Source organism: Podarcis bocagei (assembly GCF_964188305.1).
Source record: "Podarcis bocagei genome assembly, chromosome: 2".
NCBI lineage: Eukaryota > Metazoa > Chordata > Lepidosauria > Squamata > Lacertidae > Podarcis > Podarcis bocagei.
The window spans coordinates 101,061,122-101,089,016 of record NC_138126.1 but is presented as its reverse complement, the minus strand read 5'-3'; the positions used below and the strand labels follow the sequence as shown (position 1 = coordinate 101,089,016).

The window sequence follows — 27,895 nt, the reverse complement described above, 5'->3', positions numbered from 1 at the left end:
GCCCCGGCTTGGCTCCCTCGGCCTCTCTGACGCGCTCTCCTGCCGAGCTGGCTGCGCGGCTCTCGAGCTACAGGCGCTACATCGCCCCAGGACGGCAGGGAGCCACGCCACCGAACCCGCCGCGCCCGGGGACGAAGCCACGCCCGAACCTGCCGCCCAGCCCAGCCCAGCGGTCCGGGATACCCAGGTAAGCGAGCTGTGCGCGGAGGGGAGATGCTTCTGCGGAGCGCGCGCGCCAGGGGACCGTCCGCCAGTGGCGTAGCGTGGGTTGTCAGCACCCGGGGCAAGGCAAGTAATTTGCGCCCCTCTGCCCTAGGGGCAGAGAGCTGCGAGTGCGAGCGCCCCCCCCAGATGTTGCGCCCGGTGCGGCCGGCCCCCCCTGCACCCCCCACGCTACGCCACTGCCGTCCGCCCGAGTCGCCTGAAGGGGCTCTGGCAGGTGGCGCTCGGGGGGCACCTGCGCGCTCTCCTGGCCCGCCGGGGTCTGCCGCTCGGCGGCACCTGCTCGTATCTGGGCGGGTCGGAGGCGAGGGCTGGCTTAAGGCTGGGAAGGAGCGGCGCCGGGTCTCCTCTCCAGCGCTTGCGGAGGGAGATGGAGGCGCCAAGCGGACGGAGAGACTCTCGCCTGGCGGGCTTGGCGTTGACGCAGCTGTGCATGACTCAGGGCTGGTCCCCCGCGCCCCATCGCTGCCCCCTTCTCTCGCGGCTGCCTCCCCAAGATGCTCCTGGCCCGGCCTCGGCTGGACCAGCTGAGCAGGGGGCAAAGTAGGCGGCTGTCTGCGCGCCACAGGAGGGTGGGGAAGTGAAAGCCGGAGGTCTGCGCGTCGGCGGGGGCGCATCCCATAGACAGACCTCCGTAAGGCTCAGGCATACATAGCCCCATTGGGCACCGTATTGTCCAGTTGCCCTTATTTCCCCAGCAACGGCATCTCCACGATCGCGCTTTCCCAGCGCCCCCTCCTAGCCCATGTCGCGGTGACCGCGGCTCCAAGAGGCTGGTCCTCATGATCCCCAAGGGCTCCTCTGCTAGCGCCAGGCGTCCTGGCCACCCTGAGCGGTCTGGCTCCGGCTTCTCCTCCTCCTGGAGAAGTTCATTCATTTCTCTCCCGCGCATCCTTGACCCAAGGAGTTCCGTGGCCAAGGGAGATTTGCCCAGGAGAGATGCTTGTGTCGGGACCAAGCGAAAGCCAGTCTCATCGGGGCTTTTAGACAGCCCTTTTAAAACAGGCGATCAATCCATCCGCCTCTCTCTTCCTGAGCGCATCTCCCTCCCTGTTTCAGCGAGACCGACTCGGAACCGGAGCCAGGGGCATCACAAGGAGTCTGGCTTTTCCCCGAGGAGGGTGCTGAGAGGCCTTTCTAAACATCAGAAAACACCCCAGAACAAGGCCTAGATATAGATCTCTAGTTGGTGACGATGTTCGGCTGGATCACAGGAGCACTCGATTTCTGTGCGCACCGCGTGAGATGAGGAGGGGAGGCTGGGTCTCCAGCGAGATCCAGTTTCCTTAAATGTCACAGGGATTTAAACGCTCGTGAAGGGATGACAGACAGGGAGGGAAGGAACTGGGCTGGGAAACAAGGAGCAAACCTCGCGCGCGCCTGTTTATCAGGGGAGAGGCTGGGCAACGGGAAGATGGGTAACGTTTAATCTCTAGGGTCAGAGATTATCCGGCTCAAATCCGCAAGAGACTTGGAAGGCTTACCCTGAAACCCATTTCCCCACTCCCAGATGATCCAGGTGGGCTGTGTGAGGACGCTTTTGTCCCTCAGAGGTACTCTGCTCTGTGCTGTTGTTTCCAACCTGAACTGTGCCATTTGAAAAGGAGTTCTGGTTCTAGATGACGTTCTGGTTGGTGTGTGGTTCTGGTGTTTAGATGGTCCTCCGCTCACCTGCACTTGTATCCATGCCAGATCCTTGGATAAGATTCCAAGGTGCTTTCTCTCTGTACACACAGTCCCGGCTATGGTAAATGATTCCCTTAAACTTCATTTATCTGTAGGAATCAATCTCAGCCCATCTCTGTAGTCAGCTTGGGCCTGATTGGCTTCTCCGGCCAGTGCCCAGTTACTGATCTAATTTAATCCAATGTTTTTTGACGGATCTAGGGCATTTGCTTGGAATTGAAATACTGCGCCTCCCTGGGCATAGATGTTGTAAACAAATGATATGGGCACGATTGTACTTCTTTCTTATTTTGCTGCTTTTTTGCTTTGGTATGTTAATTAAAAAAAATACGAAATTGTAAAGAACATAAAAGCGAAGCTGCTTATATCTGCCTGTGCTGTTTGACTGGTTCTTGTCTTGAATTGCAACAGCGACATTTCTCTATTAAGCAATATCAAGTCTGACATCTGTGTTTATACTCTTTTCTTTTTCTATTTGAAGTACTGGTGGCATCAGATTGATTTTTTTAGCTGCATATGACAGTAATTAGGTAGTGCTGCAGCTACATGCTCCATTATTCATTTGGAAAGCCCACTGTAGCGAAAGGTATTTATATTTCAAAATAAGTGTGTATATTTACTATGATGGGGTTATAGAACAGCAATCTGAGGACCCAGTAGGAAGCCAGATTTGGTGTTTGGGTTAACTAACGTATTTCTGAGCCCTTTACAAACACTATAGATCAACAATTCACTAAGCTTTCCTGTCAACTATAATGATAACAATAAATAATAATAGAAAGGAGAATAACTCTAAATAAAATGACAGTAAAAATGTGAAGCTGTAGATTTATTATTTATTTATCACATTTATATCCCCCCTTCCCTGCCCCAAGGTCACCCAGATGGCTGAATGGGGATTATGAACCTTGGTCTCCCAGGTCCCAGTCCAACATTTTAACCATTACGCTACACTGAATCAGTTATGAAGCTGGTACTGCAGTGTTCTTGCTTTTCATTTATTTATTATACTGCTTTAATACTCAAAACATTCTCTAAGCAGTTTGCCAAACCACCAAAGTGGTTTGACAGCATGAGGAAGGGTCAAGTAGGTAGCTAGGACCCGCTGGGTTTGGGGCTGTTAATGTGGTTCCCCAACTTCTATTCCCCGTACAGTATATAACACAGGCTGCTTTTTCTGGAGGGGAAATTCTCAAGAGGTAGACTTACATAGCTTGTGGCATCATCTAAAGTGCAGTTCTACTCTGGCTGTAAAATGACACCGCCATCAGTAGATCTTCTCCCAGGGAGTATTCGGTTCTCCCCATGACTTCAGCTCTGATCAATGCTATGCAAACATTTGTGCACGTGAGTAACTTGAGCTTCGTAAGTGGCACAATCCGGTAAGCTCAGAGTGATCACGGACATGTGGGCCTTTACTCATCTGGCATGGAGATTCGTAGGACGGGAGCAATTAAATGGAGGTATTAAATGACCTTTGTATTGCCAGTTTGGGGCACAAGGGGCTGAATTCTTACTCTCTAGAGCTGAAGGCATGAGTTTTTAGTACGTTGGATATATAGTCACGATGACTCCCGCACAGTAGCAAACAGCAGCTTCCTTTTTTTGGATGCTTTAAATGAAAAAAGTGCAAAGCTAGTAACGCGAATAATGGCTTTCTGGCCTATCTGATGGATCTGTGCACTCAACTGCTAGGAAACAGCCTCCCCCCACCCCCAATGTGTCCACCGGAGCAGAAAAGCCTGCAGGCAATTATGCATGAAGCCAGCAAGGAGGACACTGCCTGGTTTTCAGTTCCAGGCTGAATTTTGAGATTTGCAATCCTGGTAGTTAAGCATCATCTGCATGTAGTATAAAACACACCCCATACCAGATGGCAAGGGGTGTTTTTTTAAAAAAAGAACAATTGGAATGTTTTTTAGTCATTGCAATGATTGGTTACTCTTCCTCTTTCTCATGAAAGAAAGGAGAGCAGTTGAATTAAGTGCTAAATTGCTTTTTTTTTTAAAAAAAAGCCTTTTGGACTGGGTGGTCATGAAGGGGCTTTGCATTTCATACTCAAGTTAAGAGCTGAGGAGTCTTGATGGGTGTTGGGGTGGTGGCAATGATGATCAGTCCAGGGAGCCTAGCTGCCTTCCTTGCCACACACGCCCCATTCTTTACATTGCAGGTTTAGTGGTCCAGAACATGTGTGTATGTGCATTTATTTCATTTGTTGACACTATCAGGATATACAATTTGTAAATATATGTCATTAATTTATTTCACTATACTATACCAATGTGATGGGACGTGGGTGGCGCTGTGGTCTAAACCACAGAGCCTAGGATTGGTGGTCTGAATCCCCGTGACGGGGTGAGCTCCCGTTGCTCAGTCCCAGCTCCTGCCAACCTAGCAGTTTGAAAGCACGTCAAAGTGCAAGTAGATAAATAGGTACCACTCCAGTGGGAAGGTAAATGGCGCTTCTGTGCGCTGCTCTGGTTCGCCAGAAGTGGCTTTGTCATGCTGGCCATGTGACCCAGAAGCTGTCTGCGGTCAAACACCAGCTCTCTTGGCCAGTAAAGCAAGATGAGCGCCACAACCCCAGAGTCGTCTGCGACTGGACCTGATGGTCAGGGGTCCCTTTACCTTTACCTATACCAATGTGATAAAACAAAAGGTCCCATGGGACATTTCAAACCCACCTTTTAATTGCAGAAGTGATCTCCTTGGGATGAAGCTGAACTAATAATTAATTGCTTAATTATTTAATAATTCAGTTTATTCCATGTACATCCCACCTCATCCCAAGGGCTTGGGGCATTTAAAAAATGTTATTGCTAACTGCAACTCCCCCTCTAATTGCAGTGACTCAATCACACACAAAGTAATTTTTTGGAAGGCGGGGGAATCTTAGAATGATTCCTACAGCTGGGCTTTGGCAAATTTCCAGGAGAAGGAATTTTGGAGTTGGGGAGGTGGCAGAGGAGAATCAGACACTGGGAACGACTCTCCAGTTTCATGTGCTGCAGGTCTAGATCTGGAATGAATTGTCTACCAATTGGCCTTCCAACTAATTCATGCTGAAATATGGAGGAATCTCTGTCTATTCCCCCACCCTCCTGGTAATTGGTTACTCTTCCGGAAGCATCTGAGGTTCTGTACCATGTGACAGTGTACATGTTGCTTGAAACACCTGAATTGATCCGGTTACGCATATTCCTTCCCCCACAATCTCTACCCACACAGTGCTTTGGTTGTCTTCTCTTTCTGCTTGTGGATACTCCATTATCAGTATTTAAATTAACAAAAAATATTTCTGCATTGTACTGATTAGTACATTGCACTCCACCTTTCCTCCATCTTGGAGCACAATGCAGTGTACACAGGGTTCCCAGTCTGCCTCCCTAACCCACCCGCTGATGAAACCCATACCTCTTTAGCATGAATCTTAGCTAAGCCAGGAAGCCACTGGGACATTTTGTTAAGTCATTCCCTTTTAGCACCCCTATAAATATAACCTTTTTGCTTCTGCTGTAAAGATGATTGAGATTCTGTGTGTGGATTGCTTTTCAGCTCGGAGAAAATTTCCTATACGTATATGTGGGTGTGGGTGTGTGTAAATATCACTCACTATGCTGTGGATAGTAAGTGAAAGAGAAGGAAGCAACTGAGGAGATTTGAGGAGTAGGTTGATGGAACCTGTTATCAAACAGGACCAAAAGGGCAGATTGCAGGGCGGGGGATGGCAGAAGAACCACATGTTTGCTTCAAGAGAAGGGGGATGTTGAAAGAGGATGGAAGTGGAGCAGGGGAGGATTAACCTCTGGTAAATAACAAAGGTCACCAGTGGCAGAGACAAAGGTTTCTTTTGACATCTATGAAGTGATGTCTCTGCAGAGGTGGACTAGGCTCTGGCCTCAGAATACAAAGCCGCCAAATAATGCCTCTGTGGGAAATGGACCAAATGTCTCTCCCCCCCCCCCCCCACAGATTTCAGTTTAAATTAGAATTAATTGTGGAAACGCTGTAGTGGAAAGTCGGCTTTGCTAATCAGGAAGTGAAGCTCACAAATTAGCAGTGCTGTGGTCAAGTGAATGTCAGACAGAGTAGCAGATAGCATCAAGTTATAGGGGAGAGACCAGTGTTATTATAATGGGCTTGGACCTGTGAGCCCTCAGTTTGAATTCCTCCTCAGCATGGTGAGGAGGAGTTACTGTGTTTCATCCTAGCATATGCTATGGTCCTTTTTGTGAATCCAGCGTAGCAACAGTGGGCAACAGAGCTTCTCCTTTATCTCCTCCTCCCTGCACCTGCATAACCTGGGGTTGGGGGACCCTACAGAGCAGATTTTGGGGGAAGCTGGCAGAGAGAAACCAGAAGTCCCATTGTGCAAGCAGATTTCCATTGTAGAAGCTGGCAGACATCACTGGATGTCACCCAATATTAGAAAAGACTTGCAAGGCATTTTGTACGCTAAAAGGTGAAAACTATGTATCCATTCACCCTTCCACAGGTTTTATTCAATCCCAGGGCACAGTTATCCCATAACTGGGATATCCCATAAACAACAAAAAAGGGGGAAATTGGTACACATGTATTTCCAGACACCTTGAATACTATAAAAGTCTGACAACAGGACACCCCCCCCCCCAAATAATCAAGTTAAGTGACGAAACGTCTACCTCAGAAGTGGGAAACTCACCTGTGGCCCACAATATGTTGCCAAACTGCAGCTCCCCTCATCCCTGACTACTGGTCATGTTGGCTAGGGGTGATTCTTTTTTTACTTATTCTTAAAAAAGAGAGACTGCATTTAAAGCATAAGTTTCAGAAAACACGAGACAATGTGTCACATGGAGTAATTCACAAAAGAATTTTTAAAAACCCAATAAAGCCATGCAATATTAATTTAAATCTGCAAAATATTACTAAAACCCACACTAGGTAAGCAAGGAGAGTTTTAGTCAACCGCATCCAGAAGGCCACAGGTTCTCCACCTTGGGTTCATAGCAGAAGTATAGCAGCAAGGAAGCCACATCTTTTGTTACCTGAGACTAAGGACAAGATAGTATCTTCCTCCATTCCATGAACAAACGCTGACTAGACTGGTAGTCAGAATTGTATTTTGACACTGGCAGTGGGACACCATTCTCTACTGAGTGGTGATGGGCTGTAGCTGAAAGCCGTGGGCTATTTCATTGGAAGATTAACTATATCCCGCCTCTGGCATTCTCCAGCTTTTGAAAATAAGGTAAATAAATACTCTCTTCCTTAGTTTAGCATGCAGTGACCACTTCTCATTTGGGAAATTAAGTCCGCAGTCCTGAACAAATTGGATTTTTCCTATTAAGCACAAATAGAACACCCAATATAACAACCCTAAAGAAACACACAAACATATAACCATCAGTGTTACATATAGCCACTTTGTGTTAGCCACTCTTTAGCACTTCATTGCATGCGGGAGTCACCTTCAATGTACAAACTAATGTTTTATTTTATACGTGGTAAATATGCACTTTAGGCTAGGGAGTGTCTCCAGAAGGACATATGTGAGTGTGATTGTGGGCGTGTCTGGGTTCTGAAAGTTAATATAGGAAACAAAGAGCGGCCTGACTTCCTGAATGGTGTCACGTAGTATTTTGCCCTTAGCAAACCTCTTAAGTTGTTGTAGAGGCAAGTACCCGTACTTGATAACCCTTTTCCATTTGAGTAGGGTTGTGGTTTTTTGTTGTTGCTTAGAACCTTCCCAAACTTGCCTCCTGTATCATTCCCCCTGCAGGGCATAAAGCAACTTGAGAGGAATTTTTAACAAGAAAAAGGCTAGTGGGGAGCAGATCCCCACAATGCTCATTTGTGGAAGATTACATCTGATCTTATAAAAAGAAAACAATCGGAATAAGTCTACACTAGCCTCAGTGATGTGGCCCCTAAATAAGTTAATATTTGCCTTCTCCCTTAATGTTGTTTCTTCTGTTTTTATTATTGAGTAGCTCTATACTTAAGGACATAAAATAACCCTGCTGGATCAGGCCAATGGCTTATCTAACCCAGCATCCTGTTCTCACAGTGGCCAGCTCAGGCAGATGCCCATAGAATCATAGAGTTGGAAGAGACCACAAGGGCCATCGAGTCCAACCCCCTGCCAAGCAGGAAACACCATCAGAGCACTCCTGACATATGGTTGTCAAGCCTCTGCTTAAAGACCTCCAAAGTAGGAGACTCCACCACACTCCTTGGCAGCAAATTCCACTGTCGAACAGCTCTTACTGTCAGGAAGTTCTTGCATGAAAAGCTTGCAAGCAGAACCTGATCAGAACAGCACTCCCTCCCCACCCCCACCCCCACCTGCAGTTTCCCATCCACTGGCATATGGAGGCATGCTGCCTCTGATTGTGGAGCTGGAACATAGTTGCCATGGTTCGCTTGTCTGCTTTTTGAATTGGTCTAATCGTTAAAGCCTTCCAAGTTGGCGACCATCACTGCCTCTTGTGTGAGCAAATTCCATAGTTTAACTGTGCATTGTGTGAAGAAGGGCTTTCTTTGGTCTATCTTGAAACTTCCAATATTCAGCACCATCGGCTACCCACATGTTCAAGAGGCATGGGTAGGCAAACTAAGGCCCGGGGGCCGGATCCGGCCCAATCGCCTTCTAAATCTGGCCTGCGGACGGTCTAGGAATCAGCATGTTTTTACATGAATAGAATGTGTCCTTTTATTTAAAATGCATCTCTGGGTTATTTATGGGGCTTGCCTGGTCTTTTTACGTGAGTAGAATGTGTACTTTTATTTAAAATGCATCTCTGGGTTATTTGTGGGGCATAGGAATTTGTTCATTTTCCCTTTTCCTTTTCAAAATATAGTCTGGCCCCCCACAAGGTCTGAGGGACAGTGGACTGGCCCCCTGCTGGAAAAGTTTGCTGACCGCTGTTCAAGAGTTATGAGAGGTCCATGAGAACTTTTCCTTATCCACGTTTTCAGCACCATCAGACATGCCACTTTGCCCCTGCAATTGAGGGAGCTGGGGCCATGTGATGGAAGCACGCCTCCTCCTTGAAAATTCATGGGGGGGGGGGACCCTCGCCCCACTCCAGATGGCACACCAGAACACCATGCATAATTTACACACTGATATCATATCTCCTCATATATAGTTTTCTCTAAACAGCTTCATAGAGGAGTTGCTCCAACTCCGTGATGATTTTGTTTGCCCTTTTCTGAACATCTTCCAGCTCCACAATATCCTTTTTCAAGTGAGGTGACCAGAATTGTACTTCAAATGTGATTGATTTGTGTAGATTATTATATTTATATTATAAGCTAATGGTATAATATTGGCTTTAACTTCTTATCAACAAAGAACAGAGAGGGTCAGGCTGTGATATTAAATTGGCCGTTGGGATTCTGCCACAGAATAAGCATGAACAAAAACTTGAACAAAAAATGGATAATCACCTAGGATATAATTGAAACCTGTTGACAAGTCTAAGTGAAATATGGAAAGATTTTCAATAAGTTCTTTTGAAAAAGGATTACAGCACTTCCTTTGTTGTCTTCTCTGTGCTCTTCATACTTTTCTTTTAAAGAAGTCATGTTATCTAGCTATGGATCTTATTGCCAATGTAGGTTAAAGTTACGGGTGATACTGCTATGATAGGAATAGTAATTAAGAATTTGCTTTATTTTATTAAAATGGCCCAAATGATGCAAAACAGCAGCAGGGCATTATATTTTTACTTCCTGATATAGTACTGCAAAGGCAACAAAGAGGAGGGTGAACAAACTACTTTGCATACTCAAGCCACAACTTCTTTTGTTCCTACCTACATGGGGAGAGCACTTGAGTTAAGAAAGCAATAGGCCTGAGCTGCTTCATGTGATTTACGGGTCCAATGTATAGTGAGAGGCAGGATGTCAAGCACGCCCTCAGGAACAACTCACAACTGAGTCAACCTGAAGTGAATGCTACATCCCATCCCCATTTGTTCCGTCTTTTGTTTCTAGGCAACAGGCTGGGGAGCAGAAGCACACTTCTGGAGCCTGATTTTCCTCCATTTTCAGTTGGTAAGGTTACCCTGTATTTGTGTGTTGGTTTGTAAATATGCGCTTGTGTGAATGAGGACTGAGGGGAAGCTACTTGGCTGAATCAGTACATTTGACTTCTTTGCCAAGTGCTACAATCTGATGGCTATGATCAAGCCAGAGAGAGGTGTCAAGAGTACAGCCTGCATATGCGTTTGTGTGTTTTTAACCAACGTTGAAAATAACGCCTTTTTTAAAATACATAGGGACAGTGCTGCTTGTAAATGTTAATATGCGATCTTAAGGGCGTGCATTTGTTGTTGTTTTTTTAAAAAACTGTGTGTATATTCCAGCAGGTGTAGGTTTTATATTCAGATTGCAGGCAAGGAGAATTGGGGGAATAAAGGGGTGGGGGGGTGGAGAAGCTTGTGAAAACGTCTCACAAGGCAGTAATGCGTTTGTTTCCGGCCTTTTATTGTGCACGTGCTCTCTCTCTCTCCGTGGGCAGCTCTCGCCAAGAGGAATATTATATTCTAAAAGTAGCCATTGGTCGCTTAGTCGGTGCAGTTGCAACAAGAAGTAAAGGCGAGGCAGGGTTGGCTGCAGATGACCTTAGGCAACCGCTGTTGCCAGATCAACGTTTGAAAAATAAGACGCCCGGTGGCAGTTTGGGAAGCCGCCTTCTATGTATTCTGTGGAATGGACCATGGAGCTCGGGGATGTTCTGTATTCTGACAGTCTGATCCATCGCGTTACGCTACCCAAACTGAAGAGCCCGGGAGGCTGAATTTAAAAGCCGTCCTCACTGAATTTGCTTCGGCCCGTTAAGAGCACGGCTCCTAAAAGCAGTGAGTTCTCTCCCTCCTTTCATATAAATGGATTGAATCATAAGGGTTATAAAGCATTTAAATGTATAACGGCGGTGTTCTTGTTGGAAACGCCATCTAGAGCAGATATTAAAAAAAGGCGCGTGGGTCGTCTTGGCTGCAAAGCCATTAAACTTTCAGAGGCTTGCGCCTTACTTTCTTAACAGCCAGAGGGGGTAACAGAATAATTTGATTTCCTTCAGATCGACCAATGGTGCTTGGATTATTATAAGGGAGAGGAGTCGTCCCCCGCCCCCCACGCGACTTTTCTCCTCTAAATAGCCTTATTATGTGACCACTTAACGGCTCCGGGGTTGGTAACGGCATATAGCTGATGATCGGACAGAGTTGTTCTTGTTTGGCTGTTTAATTATAACTTGACCCCAATTAGATATTGCCAAGCGTTGCATCCGCGTGCGTGTTTGCTGGTTCTGAAGCAGGTTTTGCGCTATCGAGATAACGATCTTAAAATCGGTTTCGAGGGAGAATGTGTGCGTTGATTTTCCCCTCCTACAGATGGCTGAGGCTACGCGCGCTTTCTCGGCAGGGAATGCAATACTATACTAGAGCAACTGCTCCGCTCTCTCTCTCCCCGGCTCAACCACGAGGTGAGCGCGTGTATTTCTTGGTAATTGCAGCCGGCACTTCCGGCCTGCCCCTCTGTCACGTCCTGCACGTCTGCATGCGGGAAGACGTCCCCAAGTGCTCTAGCCAGCCTGTGCCAGCAGCCCTCGTGGTCTGGGCGTGGAGGCTCCGGGGTGGAGCCAAAGCCCCATTGGAACCGCATTCCAAGCGGAGCCCCCTCCCTCCTCAGATGTGCCTCTTCCTCTCAGATTCTCTCCTGGATCCACCGTGATCCTCGTAAGAGGTTTCCGCTACCAGATGCCGCACTCATGCCTTTGCAGCTTTGCATTAAAAAATGCAGACTTTACCCCTTGCACTGCTTGATCTTTGGTGTGTGAGTTTCCCCCACGTGCCTGTGTGTGTGTGTTTGTGTGTTTATCCGACTGGCAACTGAGAGCACTTAATGCATAGGATGAAGTGGGTTGTACTGGTCCACGAAATTTTATTTTAACACTTTTATTTAAATAAAACAAAGTTAGGTATGAAATAGACAATCAAGAAAAATACAGGTAGAAGAACACTACAGCAACATATTTTATGCCACACTATATTTATTGGTGTTTAAGGTACCTTAACACTGGTGGTTTTTTAAATGGCACAGTGAAGCCTTTGGTAAGTTGTCTACCTCCTATTCTGTGGGACTGTGAAGCACAGTGTAGTGGTAAATCCTTAAAGGAAAGCAGTGATTCTTTTCTAAAATGAGAGGTGCTCCAGCCACCCTAGAAATCCCATTTTTGACCCAAATCCTGCTCCCTATTTGCAAGTGGATGAGGGCACCCATTTCAGGGATATATAATCCCTGCATGTCTTCATAGGCATACAGTCCTGACATTCACAATAGCTGCTAGTAGAGCTTCGCTGTAAGCAAGCCTTGACTCTAGCCCTGCATGCAGGACTGGCCTTTGGGAATTCTGAAGGTCATGTGCAAAGTGGGCACTGATGTCCCCCTATATGATGTTATAGAGGAGATATAATTCTAGTTGCTTTAAAAATGAGGTCGAATTAAACAACCTCCACCCAAGGCTAATGCTTAGTACATTACAGATAGGTAGCCGTGTTGGAAGTGTGCATGCACACGAAAGCTCATACCAATAACAAACGTAGTTGTCTCTAAGGTGCTACTGGAAGGATTTTTTTTTTTTTTACATTAATCCAGTCCCTCTCATTCAGTGTCAATGTACACCACCTGTAACTCTTTCTTACCTAGTAGACTAGAATTAATATGCCTTTAAAAGAACCCTCCTGTTCTTTCTATTGGAATATTCTTTCAGTGCCAGTAGCGTGCTGGTCACTGTGCAGAGAGCACAAACATTACATAACTCTGCTTTGAAATGGCCGTGCTTTATTGCGTAATAACACCACAGCTCTGCAGTACGTACAGGAGAGTCAGCGTTGGCGTTATGAGATGGAGTGCTGAAATTGGTCAGGCAGATGCAGGTTTTAAATCTCTGCTCAACCATAAAGCTCATTGCATGACCTTGGGGCAGTCCCTGCTCCTGTTTACAGAGACAACGGGGAGAAAAAAAAATGCACGTGCGGTACCTGAACTCCCTGGGGGTGTGTGTGCAATAAAAGTGGAACTTAAGCCCCCTGCTCAGCACAATCTGCACAGAGATTTTCCTTGTAGGATAAGGATGCCAGGAGCTACAAGTCATGATGGTTTTGTGTACTGCTTCCAATATTGGATGTGGTACCCCATCAGAGACTGCGGATCACTCTTTGTGTGGTACTAATGTGCTGCTCACCTGGTTGGCCGTTGTGAGAAAAAGGTGCTAGGCTGGATGGGCCATTGGCCGGATCCAGCGGGGCTCTTCTTATTGTCCTTAATATTCTCAATATGTGCACACTTCCTTGGAAGCATGTCCCATGATAATGGCTGGGATTTTCTTCTAATTAAGCATGCATAGGCTGTAAGAGTTGTACTGGACCCCAAAAGCAAAATACAACAAAACAAAACAAAAAGCCAGACTTGTTGAAGAAGCTGCATAGTCTGGGGAATACATTAGGACTTAGATCTCTAAATAGATTTTTCCCCCCTTTGCTTTTTAATTGTACTGTGCAGTAGCAACATTCTGGCCGCCAAAATATAATGGATGAATGAGGAAAAACCAGAAGTCAGCTTTTCTTTTCATACATTACGCTCACTTGTGTTAAGATGCTTCTATATCTCCAGGCACCAGAAATATGCTCCCCACCTCTTTGGTTTGGGAAAATCCTGGGTGGCTTTTCCAAATTTTACAACCCCTGAAGCTTTCGTTGATTAAAGTACAGTAGTGGCAGGTAGTGGACACAGCTGTTCCCCTCTACAGTGAGATTTTGAGCCACTGTTGCTTATTATGAATTGTCTCTTTTTTGGCACTGGTAAAGAACAACTTGATATGACAGAATCTGTATGGGGAACAATAAAGGAAAATGTCTTTAGTTCTGGATTAAAGCAAATCCCATGTGTCATTCCTCTTTAAAAATGTGTTTCTTGAATTAAACTCTCCTAGGAATAGGCTTAGCCTTAATTGGAAAATGGCATCAGTGTTCTGCTGAAATCCACATGGGAGTTCATAATTCATTTTCATTTAATGTGTGAAATGAGAGACAAATCACACAAATTAATGAACACCCATATAATTGTCTTGGCAAGGATATGCACAGTAGAAAATTAGTGTTGCATGATTTGGAGGGGGAAATGGGCAGGGATTTATAGGTAGACAATTCTGGTAAAGGCCAGAGTTTCTGGTTACACATTACACCAATTCTTATTCCTGTAGAGGACATTTGTCGCACAATCTTAGACTGTCTGCTCAGAAGCCCCATTCAGTTCAATGGCATTGGGTACTGTATTGCAACCTCAGTACCTTATTCGTAGGCAGAGGAGAAAATGAGTTGGAAGATGAGGAAGGAGAAAATGCGCTGATTTGAAGGAAAGGAAAGGAGGAACATTCACATTTTGTAAGGTAAAACCTGGAAGTTGAGTTGAAGATGAAACAAAGGAGGATGGGGAATAGGGACGTTTTTGAATGATAAGATGGGTGATATAACACAGGGATGTCCAATTCCCAAGTGACTGCGATCTACTCCCACCATAAAAAAAACTGGTAGTGATCTACCCATTGGATTGACCAGAGTTGTTGAGCTTTTTTTGGGGGGGGCAAAGTTGCTGAGCAATTTTGGGGGAGACAACAACAAAGTTGCTGAGCTATTTTGGGGGGAGAAATCGCTTAAGTTGTTGAGCTTTTTTTATTTTTTTTATTGGGGGGGCATCACTCAGGATCACACGATAGACCAGGATTGACCAGGGACGCCCCGTGATTGACCGGTAGATCGCAATCAACCGGATGGACATGCCTGATATAACAGATAAAAGAAGAGCAGGGAATGAAAATTTATAATCCCACAACTGTAGCAGAAGTTAGCAGATCATTCCTGCTTCCCCATCTCTCAAATGTTTATTGTACCCTTCTGGCTGAAAACAGACCCTCAAGGGATCACCTCGTGTGTGTGTGTGTGTGTGTGTGTGTGTGTGTGTGTGTGTGTGTTCTCTCTCTCTGGTAATTAGGGGAGGCCCAGCTCTAAATATCCTGACTTTCAGGAGCAAAGCTGGTACCCCCCACCCAAGAAATTAATGTAAAATGAAATAAATTGAAAAACAGAACAATCAACTATCAGTACAATTAAAAAAGCAGAACACTAAAGGACAAATAGGTAAAGGGACCCCTGACAATTACGGTAAGTCCAGTCGCAAACGACTCTGATCCTATATCCCTCTGAAATAATTGGGCTTTTAATGTTTTCATTAAAGTTGTGAATCTGAGGAAACTGAGTAGATAGCAAGTTCCATAGGATAGAAGGTACCAGATACATTCCTGACCCTAAGCATGTGTGTGTGTGTGTGTGTGTGTGTGTGTGTGTGTGTCTATGCATATATGAGGTGATACCTAATGTATCCTGGGTCCAGACCATTATGGCCTGAAAGGTTAAGACTCCACACTGGCAAAAAGTTAGAAACCACTGGAGCTCTTTCAGAATGGATGACGTAACACGCTTTTTGCAGTTAGCACTTGCAAAACACAGGGCAGTTGCACATCCTATCACCTTAAATGTTCCCAAGCATTCATTAAAGCAGCCCTAAGGCAGTGCTTTCTTTTCACAGCCAGTGATTTAAACAGCATGAAGTGTAGATGAAGGGGGGAGAGCAGGAGAAAAGTCTCATTACTAAGACTGTGCCACGCAAAAACACCAATTCCCCATAATTTCTCCAGCGCCAAGATATTCTTCTGTTTTGAAAGACTGTCCCCTTCCCTCAACGACCCAACTATCAGCTGCTGGCTTACCTGAAGAGGCGAGCAAGAAAGCAATGCACAGTGGTTGAACACAGGTCAGAGATCATCATCTTGCTGCATTGCTAGAAGTCAGATAGCATCGTACTTCAGAAATATCCTAGCTAGAGGATTTTCAGGGATGAAGATTACTCTTGGGGATGGAGGATAGGATGGCAAAATATCCAGTTGAAGGAAATCCCTTAAGTTCCCAAAGGGTTTCATTCAGGTGGTCCATGGTGTGTCCACATTATTCATTCATTCATTCCATTTTTGTTGCTTTTATTTGTTGTATTTTATTATATTACAATTTATATTCCACAGAATTTAAATTGTAATACAGAGTAGGAAGTAAAAGCAGCCCCTAGCAAAGCGCAACACCATTACCACAAAAGACATAAAAATCTTTCCGTGATCTGCTGAGGCCCACAGCGATTTTGTAGTGGTCTGCGGGGCTGGGGTGGGGGTGGGCGAAGAGGTTGGGAGCCACTGCCTTAAGTCATTTCGCTTGGCAGGCAGATGGCTGCATTTTGGAAGTGAGAAAGGGCTCAGGGTGGGGGATGGAGAGAACCCTGTCACCGATGAATGACTGATGTGATGATGAATGCCAAGTCTTCTTCATATGCTATGTACATAGGGAAGTTTGTTAGCTGGGTTTCTGCCTGAGTTGCTGTCAGGCAGAACGGTGCAGGAGAAGAACGAGCAGCTGGCTGTGAGTAGGTGTATGCATGGATGGATGCAAGTTTCTATGGGGACAGAATAGCTTATCTCCTCCAATAGCAGATCTGTTTTTGAGAGGAAGGGGGAAAGGATTTTCATAAAGGTCTCCTGCAGCAAGACCCGATGGCTTATGGGTACTGAGGGCTTTTGTTTATCTTTACTGAAGCTGTCTGGAGCTAATATATATTTAGATTCAGATATAGATTTGCTGTCCCTGGAAAGTGCATCCATGCCAGATAGCAAGCAAATTACCTGGTACTCTTGCATATACAAACAAAACCTGATAAAAGCATTATATAGCACTGGCTTTTGCAGCTACAGTTCAGGAGCAATACCATGATGAATTGCCAAACAATTTAATTGGCAGACAGGCGGTACATGTGAGATAGCTGCTCCCCCCCCCCCCACTTTACTAAAGCAATAACTCAGATGGTGGACTTAGGCATTTGTTCCCTTATTAGTACTTTTATTTTTCAGCTTCTTGTGATAGTGAGTGATGGTTCAAATCCAACCCTTTTTTCTAGAAACGCCCCCCCCCCCCACCATACTGCTGTTAAACACTGATTGATTTAATAGCCCATCTGCCTACTTAGACATTTTGCTGATGGATATTTGATTGACAAGAGCATAAACTCTGTTGGGCAGTTAAGAGAGGGACCTCAGATAACCCTTACTGTAAGTTCACTAGCGATGACTCGGAGGATATACGTTAGGAGTACGTATAGGAAGTCAAACGTCAGTGCCAGAAAATGTGGTTTCATTGTAGATTGGCTAAGGATCTGCATGATACTGGGAAAAAGAATTTTCACTCTTCTTGTTGCAGTAATAAAACAGCAAGCCTTACAGTACAATAATGACACTTGCCAAAATGTGGGCATCTTCAGCATTCCTTCATTTTTTTTATGGAGAGGTGACTGTTTTGCTGTTCAAGGCCCAAAGTCTCCCTGGGCACATGGAACATGTCGCCTCATTCTTTGGATCGTGCCGTTTATAATCGGAGTGTTGCTTTCATGCCGGTTTCATGTTCTAACTTTATGCAGCTCAAGACAGCCTGTGTATTTGTTGTAACCAAATCTTCTCCAGCAGAGATGATGAAGGAAAAGCATTTGGATGTTTTTCTCCTGAAAGAGCAGCTTCATGCAATAGATCTGCTCTGGAAGGCTCTGCCAGGTTTATTTCTGGAGCTTGACCGTGAGATTGTTTCTTGTAAATTGTGCAGCCCTGGGCCTAAATGTCACAGAAAGGACTCTGAATGATCACATACTCATCACTCAGCCGTCTAGACATCAAGTGACTTGATTTGCAGCTCTTGCAGGGTCAAATGAATCATATAGCATGCAATAATTTCATGGCCATTGTCTTGCAAGCAATAGGTATTGCTTAGAGATAGACATTTAATACAGCAAATAACTGAATCCACTGCCTTTGTTCCTTGACTGGTAGCATGTGGGGACATAGGAAGCTACAGTATCTTGTACCTAATCAGACTATTTGTTTATCTAGTCCAGTATTCTTGGATTTGGCTGGCAGCAGCTCTCCAGGCTCTCAGAAAGAGAAAGGTCTTCCAAATAATTTGCTACCTGATCCTTTAAACTGGAGATGCTGTGGACCTTGTGCATACAAAGTAGCACAACCACTGAGCTCCTGACCCTTCTGAAGCTGGGGACTTTTAAGTGATTTTTGCCATTAGCCAAACAGAAAGTTAATCTGTTCTGGATAAATTCATTAAACAAAAGAAACAGAATTAACAATATGTGTATTAATTTATTTTATTGATGATGTTTATGTGCTGCTTAATATGTGAGATCCCTAAACAGTTTACAGTGGTACCTCGGGTTACATACACTTCAGGTTACATACGCTTCAGGTTACAGACTCTGCTAACCCAGAAATAGTACCTCGGGTTAAGAACTTTGCTTCAGGATGAGAACAGAAATCGTGCTCCGGCGGCGCAGCGGCAGCAGGAGGCCCCATTAGCTAAAGTGGTGCTTCAGGTTAAGAACAGTTTCAGGTTAAGAATGGACCTCCGGAACGAATTAAGTACTTAACCCAAGGTACCACTATACATTAAATACAATAAAATCATTTTTAAAAGGAAATGGAAATCTTAATAATAAAAGTAACAACAACAACAACTTTATTATTTCTACCCTGCCCATCTGGCTGGGTTTCCCCAGCCACTCTGGGTGACTTCCAGCACATATAAAAACACAATAAAATGTCAAACATTGAAAACTTCCTGGCACAGGGCTGCTTTCAGATGTCTTATCAAAGTTGTGTAGTTCTTTACCCCCTTGAATAATTATTATTATTTTACTATATAAAGCATTATGATCAGGAATACAAAGAAATACATTGATTGAAAAGGAGACTCCATCAAAACATTCAGCAAAGTATCAATAAATAATAAAACAGAGCCGTCAATGAATCTTATGAGCCTGGAAAATTCTGCCTAAACAAATAGGTCAGGGTGTGTTAAAGTTTGCCACTGTTTGTAAATGTGGGTATATAAATTTATCCACATATTTAATGACTGGAAAAATATCAACAAAACCAAACAACTAAAGCATTATTTGGACCTTACAGTTTAACAGGTATGTGACCGTGTAATAAATGATTGATAGATAGATGTCACGGTTGTATGTAAGACCAATGTGTGAGCAGGCCTGTGCCAAGAAGCCCTCACATACAGTGAGAATGTCTGCCTTCACAGAATGCCCATATGGGGAGGGGGGAGACTATGTGCAGCTCTGTACTTGCAGCGGCCTTACACGTGAGTATAACTTCTGAATAGGGCACAGCTCTCTGCTCTAATGGTACTGTATTCATACACACTTTGCATGCTGACATTTACAGTTGTCGCTGGTTTAAGAAACGACTCTGCTATGTAGTATTCATCCAAAATGAATTGGGTGAAGCCAGGTGGAAGTTGTCCTTTGGAAGATCTATTCATAGGAGAAACACATCCCAACACTTACTGCATCAGATAGATTGATAGAATATTAAAACAACAAGGACAGCTTGGTCAGTTAGAGCGTGGTGCTGATAATGTCAAGGTTGCAGGTTTGCTCCCCATACTGGACAGCTCCATATTCCTGCATTGCAGGGGGTTGGACTACTAGATGATCCTCAGGGTCCCTTCCAACTCTAAAAGGTAAAGGACCCCTGACAGTTAAGTCCAGTCACAGATGACTCTGTGGTTGCGGTGCTCATCTCACTTTACAGGCCAAGGGAGCTGGTGTTTGTCCACAGTTTTTCCTGGTCATGTGGCCAGCATGACTAAGCCGCTTCTGGCGCAACGGAACACCGAAACCAGAGCAGCGCATGGAAACACCATTTACCTTCCTGCCGGAGCGGTACCTATTTATCTACTTGCACTTTGACGTGCTTTCGAACTGCTAGGTTGGCAGGAGCTGGGACTGAGCAACGGGAGCTCACCCCGTCACGGGAATTTGAACCGCCGACCTTCTGATTGGCAAGCCCAAGAGACTCAGTGGTTTAGACCACAGTGCCATCTGCGTCCCTTCCAACTCTACAATTCTATAAATATCCCATTTCTGTCTTCTGCAAATCCTGCTCAAAAAGGACCTCCCACTTTCTGCTCCACTCTCCAAGTACACAGCTATACAGATGTTAATGCAACAATAACTGGTAGACAGTGGGGACTGGTCCACTAGGGAGAATGGGTCACTGTCCCATCAACTTCAGTCTGCCATCAGCTAGCCCCCACTTGTACTTGCAACCAGTCCAAGGGTTGTTCACTGCTTGTCAGAGCTTCCTCTACCTTAGTCTCAGTGCTGGCCTTATAGAACTCAGCAAGTTGGCTCTGTCTGTTGATCTCCCTGCCTTCCACCCTACTGATCTCAATGGGCACCAGTCACCACTGCTGGGAATAGGGCAGACCTTCTTCTGCATAAGAGACCACTTCATCTAAAAAGCTAGCCTTGCCTTCCATAGGAAGTCAACTTTTATGGACCCTACTATATTAAAACTATTCATTGCATAACCAAGACTGAGCTTATCATATCTTATGGTACTGATGGAATATTTAAATACATTTCTTTTATGTCTTAGGAAACAGATAAAATCTCATCATGGGAGCTGTGGTGGTTGACGATGGTCCTAGCGGAGTTAAAGCCCCTGATGGCGGCTGGGGCTGGGCTGTTCTTTTTGGGTGCTTTGTCATCACGGGATTCTCCTATGCCTTCCCAAAGGCCATGAGCGTCTTCTTTAAAGAGCTTATCCGGGAGTTTGGTGTTGGATACAGTGACACCGCGTGGATCTCCTCCATTCTGTTGGCTATGCTTTATGGAACAGGTAAGTACTTACAACATTCTAAAACTGGGGTAATAAATACATGAAAGAAACATATTACTCTATTTTATTTTATTTTATATATATTATAAAGCGTGGCTTTTACAATAAAATAGTTTGTTCCCCAAACCAAGAAAACAAGGGCATTAAAAATAAGCAAGTCTATAAAGGCAGCATTAAAATACACTAGTCGGAATAAAACAGACTAAAGGTGAAGGGACCCCTGACCATTAGGTCCAGTCGTGACCAACTCTGGGGTTCTGGCGCTCATCTCACTTTATTGGCCGAGGGAGCCAGCGTACAGCTTCTGGGTCATGTGGCCAGCATGACTAAGCCGCTTCTGGCGAACCAGAGCAGCGCACGGAAACGGTGTTTACCTTCCCGCCAGAGCGGTACCTGTTTATCAGCTTGCACTTTGATGTGCTTTTGAACTGCTAGGTTGGCAGACTAGCACAAGTCAAAAAGTTCAAAATAGTAATAAGATCTATTCCAGGTGCTGGGAAAACATCCATGTAGGTGCCAGGTTCTAATGCTGGGGTGCCACACTGAAAAGGCTCCTTTCCTAGTGATCACCTGTCGTGGCTCAGGTGGCAGCAGAACTGGAAAAAAGCTCTCTGAATATGATCTAAAATAGAGTGGAGAACCTTTTGGGGCCAGATGGGGCAACTTTGGCAGGTGGGTGTGATAACCCACATGGTGCTCACCTTATGTCATGGGCAGTGAGTTCAAGCCTGCTTTCTGCAGGGGTCAGCCACATGATTAAATTCTCCAAGGGAAACTTGGTTGCACAACAGGTCCACTGGGCTTAAACTCACAGACAGGCTTGAACTCACATTGATCCATTGGGCTCGAACTCACGCTGACCTACAGCAAAGGAACCATCAGGAGCTTGCTTTAAACTCCCAATAGTTCCTTGGTAGTCACATTGGTACCTGCTCCATCCCTGGTATCACAAATGGTGCCAGGGGGTGGGGCAGGTGGGGGTGGTTTATAATGGAAACGTGAAGGCCACCAATATCTGTACACATTTAAAAAAAAGAAAGCTAACAGTCTCAAGTATCCTCCAGATGTGTTGGGTAAGCACCAGCAATCTAGAGCCTTGGTCAAATGAAAAGGAGATGGAAAATGGAATCTGACGTCTTCAGACTCAAGGTCTTCAGACAACTGAATCTGGGTGGGCCTTATGAGAAGAAATACAAACCGCAACTGATAGATATATTAATGATCTGGGAAGTTACAGAAACAAACATCTTACCCATTCTCTCTTTTGCTCAGGGCCCCTGTGCAGTATGTGTGTCAATCGGTTTGGTTGCCGTCCTGTTATGCTGGTCGGAGGACTCTTTGCTTCATTGGGGATGATCGCTGCTTCCTACTCCACTAATATAATACAGGTCTACCTTACCGCTGGTGTCATTACCGGTAAGTGCCAGTGTCAAAGAACCCAGCCAGTGGGCTGACTGTGTTACATGTAGCTATGCTACTGGTTGCTATAGCTTGTGAGAGAGGGTGAGCCAATGGGGGGGGGCATGTGGTACGGCATCTCTTTGATGTGCTAGTTTTGTATTTGTGGGGACACGTGTATGTAGGGGAGCACTGATCCCTTAATGGCATTCTTAAATGGTGCAGTTTCACGTTGCATGCACTGGTGTAAAGTAGGTCTCTCATTCACAATGCCCTTTCTGTCTACCACTTCCTGACATTTTCTAAACCAGTCCTTTTGCCATATGCATTCTCTCTGTTGACTGGCCTCAGGCGTCTTCTCACTTCCTTGCAGTCAAACATCAGTTACCATTCTTGGTTCCTCTGCCAGGTCAGTGAGGTGCCTTGCTCACAACTATCCACACGTAGCTGCAAGCCTGAGTCTGTTGCTGGTTGTAGGGCCCTTCCAAACTGGATTTGTTTTTGCAGGTGGGTTCTGCAAGACTGCATCAATGCAGCAGTGTATTAGTGATGGATCTACAGTGGTACCTCGGGTTACATAAGCTTCAGGTTACAGACTCCACTAACCCAGAAATAGTACCTCGGGTTAAGAACTTTGCTTCAGGATGAGAACAGAAATTGTGCTCCGGTGGTGCAACAGCAGCAGGAGGTCCCATTAGTTAAAGTGGTGCTTCAGGTTAAGAACAGTTTCAGGTTAAGAACGGACCTCTGGAATGAATTAAGTACTTAATCCGAGGTACCACTGTATACTGGACTGTCCACACATTCTGTTTTATTTGTTGTTCAGCGACGATTCCCCAACGTGGTTGCATTATTGTTGTCTGGAGCCCTACCCTTGCACTATGGCTCAACAAAGATGGGGGTGGGCATGGGAAACATGGAACACTTGTGGTATGAAAAGATACAGGATTTCAGCAGGAAGGTGAATCAGAACATGCACTGATTGAAAATAAAGTGGTATGTCCGCCCTGAAATTTTGTTGGTGGAAACAGTATTGAAAGAGGGGTTGTGTATAGGTGTCCCAACACCATCATGAACACAAATAATCATAAATGCATAATAAAAAGGAAGGGGGGTGCCTTCATTCCCATAAGTGTATCTGTGATTGATAAGCATCAGGTACAAAATGAAATCAAATGAGATCTCTCATATATTTATGTGATTACTATGGTTACCTTTTTTTTGGTGGGTTAGAAAACGGAATATTTCTTCCCCTTAAAATAGGCACAAAGCAAGACTGGTTCTGTATGTGTGAAAAGAGCTAGTCCAGGTATGAGCAGGTTATAGTTTCCCTTGAAATCAAGATGCAGTGTTAAGTGTGTAAGGACAAAAGAAGTAATTATAATTTAACAGTTTTCAAGTTACTCTATTTTATCAAAGCAACTAGAAAAAATATATATTGTGATGGGAAGATCTCACACAGGTGAAGGGAAGCAGTGGGGAGGAGGGGAGGGTTAGGTTGAATTTGGGAAATAAAATAATACATGGGACAGCAAAGGATATAATAGATTCTTATAGAATAGTAACATATTGTAACCAGAATAGAAGTTTAAAAGGGGAAGTAAAAGTAATTTTAGTATTCATTATTGTAATAGTTATTATTATTTCTTATTGGTAGAAGGCAATGTTAATTTAGACTTCTTTGTTTTGCTGTCTGTATTTCCCCCCCTTTTTTAAGCCAATGAAAAAAAGGAAAGAAATCAAGATGCAGTGAATCTTACCAGACTTGATCCAAGCCTTTCCATGTTTCATGGATATATAGACTGTAAAACCTTAAAATCTGCCCGTTTAAATTCCTTCCAAAGTTTCCCACTTCCCCAGCAGAGAAAAAGACCACACTTTTGGTAACTTAAAAATGTTTTACTTACAAACTCTCCAAAGGACAGCTTGATGTGCTTTTCCATACAGCATTCAGAAAAGTTGCACAGGTGGTAAAACTTAGCTTAGTTCCAAAGTGGTAGAAGTTCCTACATTCTTGGTATAGGAATTCAGGAGTACTTGGTGAGAGCCATGCTCACATCTCTTTGGGGGTTCTCTAGTAGACTGAGGGGCAACAATAGGCTTGATTACCCATTTCCTTCCAAGATAAAGGAAGTGACCCAGCTAATCCTGGCAGGATAGCTTACTCTATGGTATTAACCCTTTCATACATTAATTAGGCTTAAGCATATTGGCTATATGAGGCTGGTTATATTGGTTATATGAGGCTAGTCTTCCTGCACAGGTTTGGACAAGAGCATGCAGCCCTTAAAGATATGCTGATGTCTTTGGCCATACCCCAAACCGTACCTGGGCTATTTTTGTATCTTGAGCTGTAAGTTGCTCACCTGCAGCGCCTGCACCATAGAGCACTCCTGTTACATATGCTGAATGTTGTTCCTGATTTAAACTCTGGCATCTGTTCTGTTTCAGGACTGGGCCTGGCGCTCAATTTCCAGCCATCGCTCATCATGCTGAATCGCTACTTTAGCAAAAAGCGACCTTTGGCCAATGGGTTGGCTGCAGCTGGAAGCCCTGTGTTTCTTTGTGCTCTTTCCCCCTTGGGGCAGCAACTACAGTATGTGTATGGATGGCGAGGAGGATTTCTCATCTTGGGGGGGTTGCTTTTGAACTGCTGTGTTTGTGGAGCTCTGATGAGACCGTTGGAGGCTCCTAAAAAACCTGACGCTTCCCAAGCGGCCCCTGAGAAGCAAACCAAGAAAAAGCTACTGGATTTCAGTGTCTTCAGAGATCGTGGCTTCGTAATCTATACAGTAGCTGCATCCATCATGGTGCTGGGCTTATTTGTGCCCCCGGTCTTTGTGGTGAGCTATGCTAAGGATATGAAGAACCCAGACGGCAAATCAGCTTTACTTCTGACCATTCTTGGAATGATTGATATCTTTGCTCGGCCCATTTGTGGAATAGTGGCTGGCTTGAAGTGGGTTAGGCCCCGTTGTGTCTACCTCTTTAGCTTTTCTATGCTCTTTAATGGTTTTACTGATCTCATGGGGTCCATGGCCTACAATTATGATGGACTGGTGGTCTTCTGCATTTTCTTTGGCATTTCCTATGGAATGGTTGGTGCTCTTCAGTTTGAAGTTCTCATGGCTATTGTTGGCACACAGAAGTTTTCCAGTGCCATTGGTTTAGTTCTCCTGATGGAGGCGATGGCCGTTCTAATTGGACCACCTTCAGCAGGTAAATGTTACATTCAGTTCATTTGCTGTTTGTCAATTAAGGGATGGGGCAGGTTTATGGGGAAAGACAGAAAAGTGATGGCAATTACCATGGGATGCAATTTCTTTTATTTTGAGGCAATGAACAACAGGCTTAGTTTTGGGTGGCGCTGTGGTCTAAACCACAGAGTCTAGGGCTTGCCGATCAGAAGGTCGGCAGTTCGAATCCCCGCAACAGGGTGAGCTCCCGTTGTTCAGTCCCAGCTCCTGCCCACCTAGCAGTTCAAAAGCATGTCAAAGTGCAAGTAGAGAAATAGGTACCGCTCTGGCGGGAAGGTAAACGGTGTTTCCGTGTGCTGCTCTGGTTTGCCAGAAGCAGCTTAGTCATGCTGGCCACATGACCCGGAAGCTGTACGCCGGCTCCCTCGGCCAATAAAGCGAGATGAGCGCTGCAACCCCAGAGTCGGCCACGACTGGACCGAATGGTCAGGGGTCCCTTTACCTTTACCTTACAGATTTATTGGCCCCATGACTACGTTATGTTCTTAACATAGCCATGGGGCCAACAAATCTGTAAGGTAAAGGTAAAGAAGAGGCTGCTGGATCAGACCAGTGACCCAACAACACTATCCACTCCTCTGGTTCTTGGCAACTGGTACTCAGAAGCATGCTCAGAAGAACAGAGACATGTGCAAGAGCAGACTGAGGATCAGGGACAAGGTGGAGTGGTTGTGGTTACAGGCCAGCTTTGTCAATCAGCCAAAAAGTAGCACACTCACATGTACCATACTGAAAGTTAAAAATAAAGAGCTATCAGAATTCATAGGTGTCAGAGCTGCTTCCAGATCCTAGCTCACAGAGGATCACGCTAGCCAGCGGTCACTTTATAAAAGTCTTTATTGAGTTACAGTTTCCATTCTCAAGCTGCTGCGCGCAACTCTACGTCTTAAGGGTTAGACCGGCAAAGCTCCGTCTGAGTCTCCGCCCCCTGTGCACCAGCTTACTAACCTAGCTTTACTCCACCTTTTCCGCCTGACCGTTCTTCTCTGGGTCCCTCTGCCCCCCGGGGTCTCTTCCTTCCGGGACTCTTCTGACGCGGACCCCCCGGACCCTCCTGTCTCCTTGCGCCGGGCTTTAGGACCTGGCTCCCTTTCCGGGCTGCTTACTGCGCCACCTTCCTGTGCATTTGAACTTGGCGCGCGCGCCCAACCTTCCACTTTCCTCCTGACCGTTTCTTCACTCTCCGATGGAGGTGTGGCCACTCCTGACTCGTGCCCTCCCTCCTGTTGCGAGCTGCCAGCGCTTGATGCCTGGCGCCCTTCTTCTCCCCTGCTCTCTGTTGGTGACGCTGGTCCCGATTTCCAACTGCTCCCCTCTGAGCCCCCTCTGGACCCTTCTTCCTGGGGTGTCCCCCTAGGCTCCCCCCTTGCTCTGGCCACTGGTGCTCCTTTCTGTGAATCTTCTGATTCACTGGAAAGACTCGGAGATCTCGGGTCGTCGTCATCACTCATCTTTTCTTCTGCCTCCTCCCCCTCGCTCTCTGTTTCCTCCCTTGCCCTCGCCTCTGCTCCTGAACCCCTGACAGTAGGGATTCTAAATTTATTGAAAATGTTTCTTCAAATTAAGAGAGTTGGGAACTTAGAGAATGGGTTTGATTGAACATGTTGTTGATGAAGCTGTGAATTTTCTCTTCCAGGGAAAGTCTTGGACGCAACACACAAATATATGTATGTTTTTATTATGGCTGGCGTTGAAGTGGTCACTTCGGCTTTGGTGCTGGCTATAGGAAATGCCTTCTGTATTAAAAAACCAGCAGAAACACACACACAAGAAGATGTCGCTGAAAGAGAAGAGTTAAACAAATCTGGAAACGCCAAGGTGGACTCTGTTGAAGTGGAACACTTTCTGAAAGACGAAAAGAATGGGGAAGTTGTAACTAACCCAGAAACCTGTGTGTGAATGTGACATGGACGAATGCCATATATTTAGAGGAGGAGTCAGAACATTTCAACACTTAATTTATTTTAGAAATAGGACTAGCTTAGGGCTGGGCCATCTTGTTAGGGAACTGGAGGCCAACCAGCTTGTGAGATCACCCTTTGGAAGCTGGCTTGTTCAAAAACCTTTCTCCCCACTTAAAATGGGGTTGATCTTCAGGCTAAGCTGCCTGGGCATACCTACTGCTGTAAGCTAAACAAATGGCCTTCTAAACACATGTAGAGGTCCCACTATGCATCACAAGAAAATGCTCACTTCGATGAAACTGTATTTTAACTAGAGAGGAAGTGTACATAAATGTTCCCGTAATGCAGAGGAAATACCCGTCTATTTTTGTGTGTGTGGTGCACCTCAATGTATCTTCCATGTCTTTGTGTGCTTAAGGAGGAATGGCTTAGCAAGGAGAAATCTCAGGGACTTGGTTGTCTCTAATAGGTTTCCAAACCTATTCTTTTCCACATGTGTTTAGATCATTTGACTCAACCCTAATCTAATTTTGATAACCTGTACAATTTTCAATAACTTTTTGGTTTGTTAAATTGATTTTTTATGA

At 45.2% G+C, this 27,895-nt stretch overlaps 2 protein-coding genes across 5 annotated transcripts in view; both read left to right on the top strand.

Moving 5' to 3' along the window:
* SLC16A3 (solute carrier family 16 member 3) lies at positions 1–27,895 on the top strand. Of its 4 annotated transcripts, none has more exons than XM_081184621.1 (5): positions 1–187; positions 20,507–20,749; positions 22,022–22,165; positions 24,599–25,366; positions 27,041–27,895. In XM_081184621.1, exons 2-5 carry the CDS (start codon positions 20,527–20,529, stop codon positions 27,301–27,303), a joined length of 1,398 nt encoding a protein of 465 aa, XP_081040747.1. In that variant the 5' UTR covers positions 1–187; positions 20,507–20,526; the 3' UTR covers positions 27,304–27,895. The 4 variants fall into 4 exon arrangements, with proteins under 4 accessions (XP_081040747.1, XP_081040746.1, XP_081040748.1 ...); XM_081184620.1 differs by lacking the exon at positions 1–187 and adding an exon at positions 9,779–9,954; XM_081184622.1 differs by lacking the exon at positions 1–187 and adding an exon at positions 10,005–10,125.
* MBTD1 (mbt domain containing 1) overlaps positions 11,384–27,895 on the top strand; it is a 124,694-nt gene continuing 108,182 nt past the window's right edge. The window contains exon 1 of the mRNA XM_081184560.1: positions 11,384–11,394. The gene's annotated coding sequence lies outside the window, so the exon portion shown is untranslated. The remainder of the gene's footprint in view (positions 11,395–27,895) is intronic.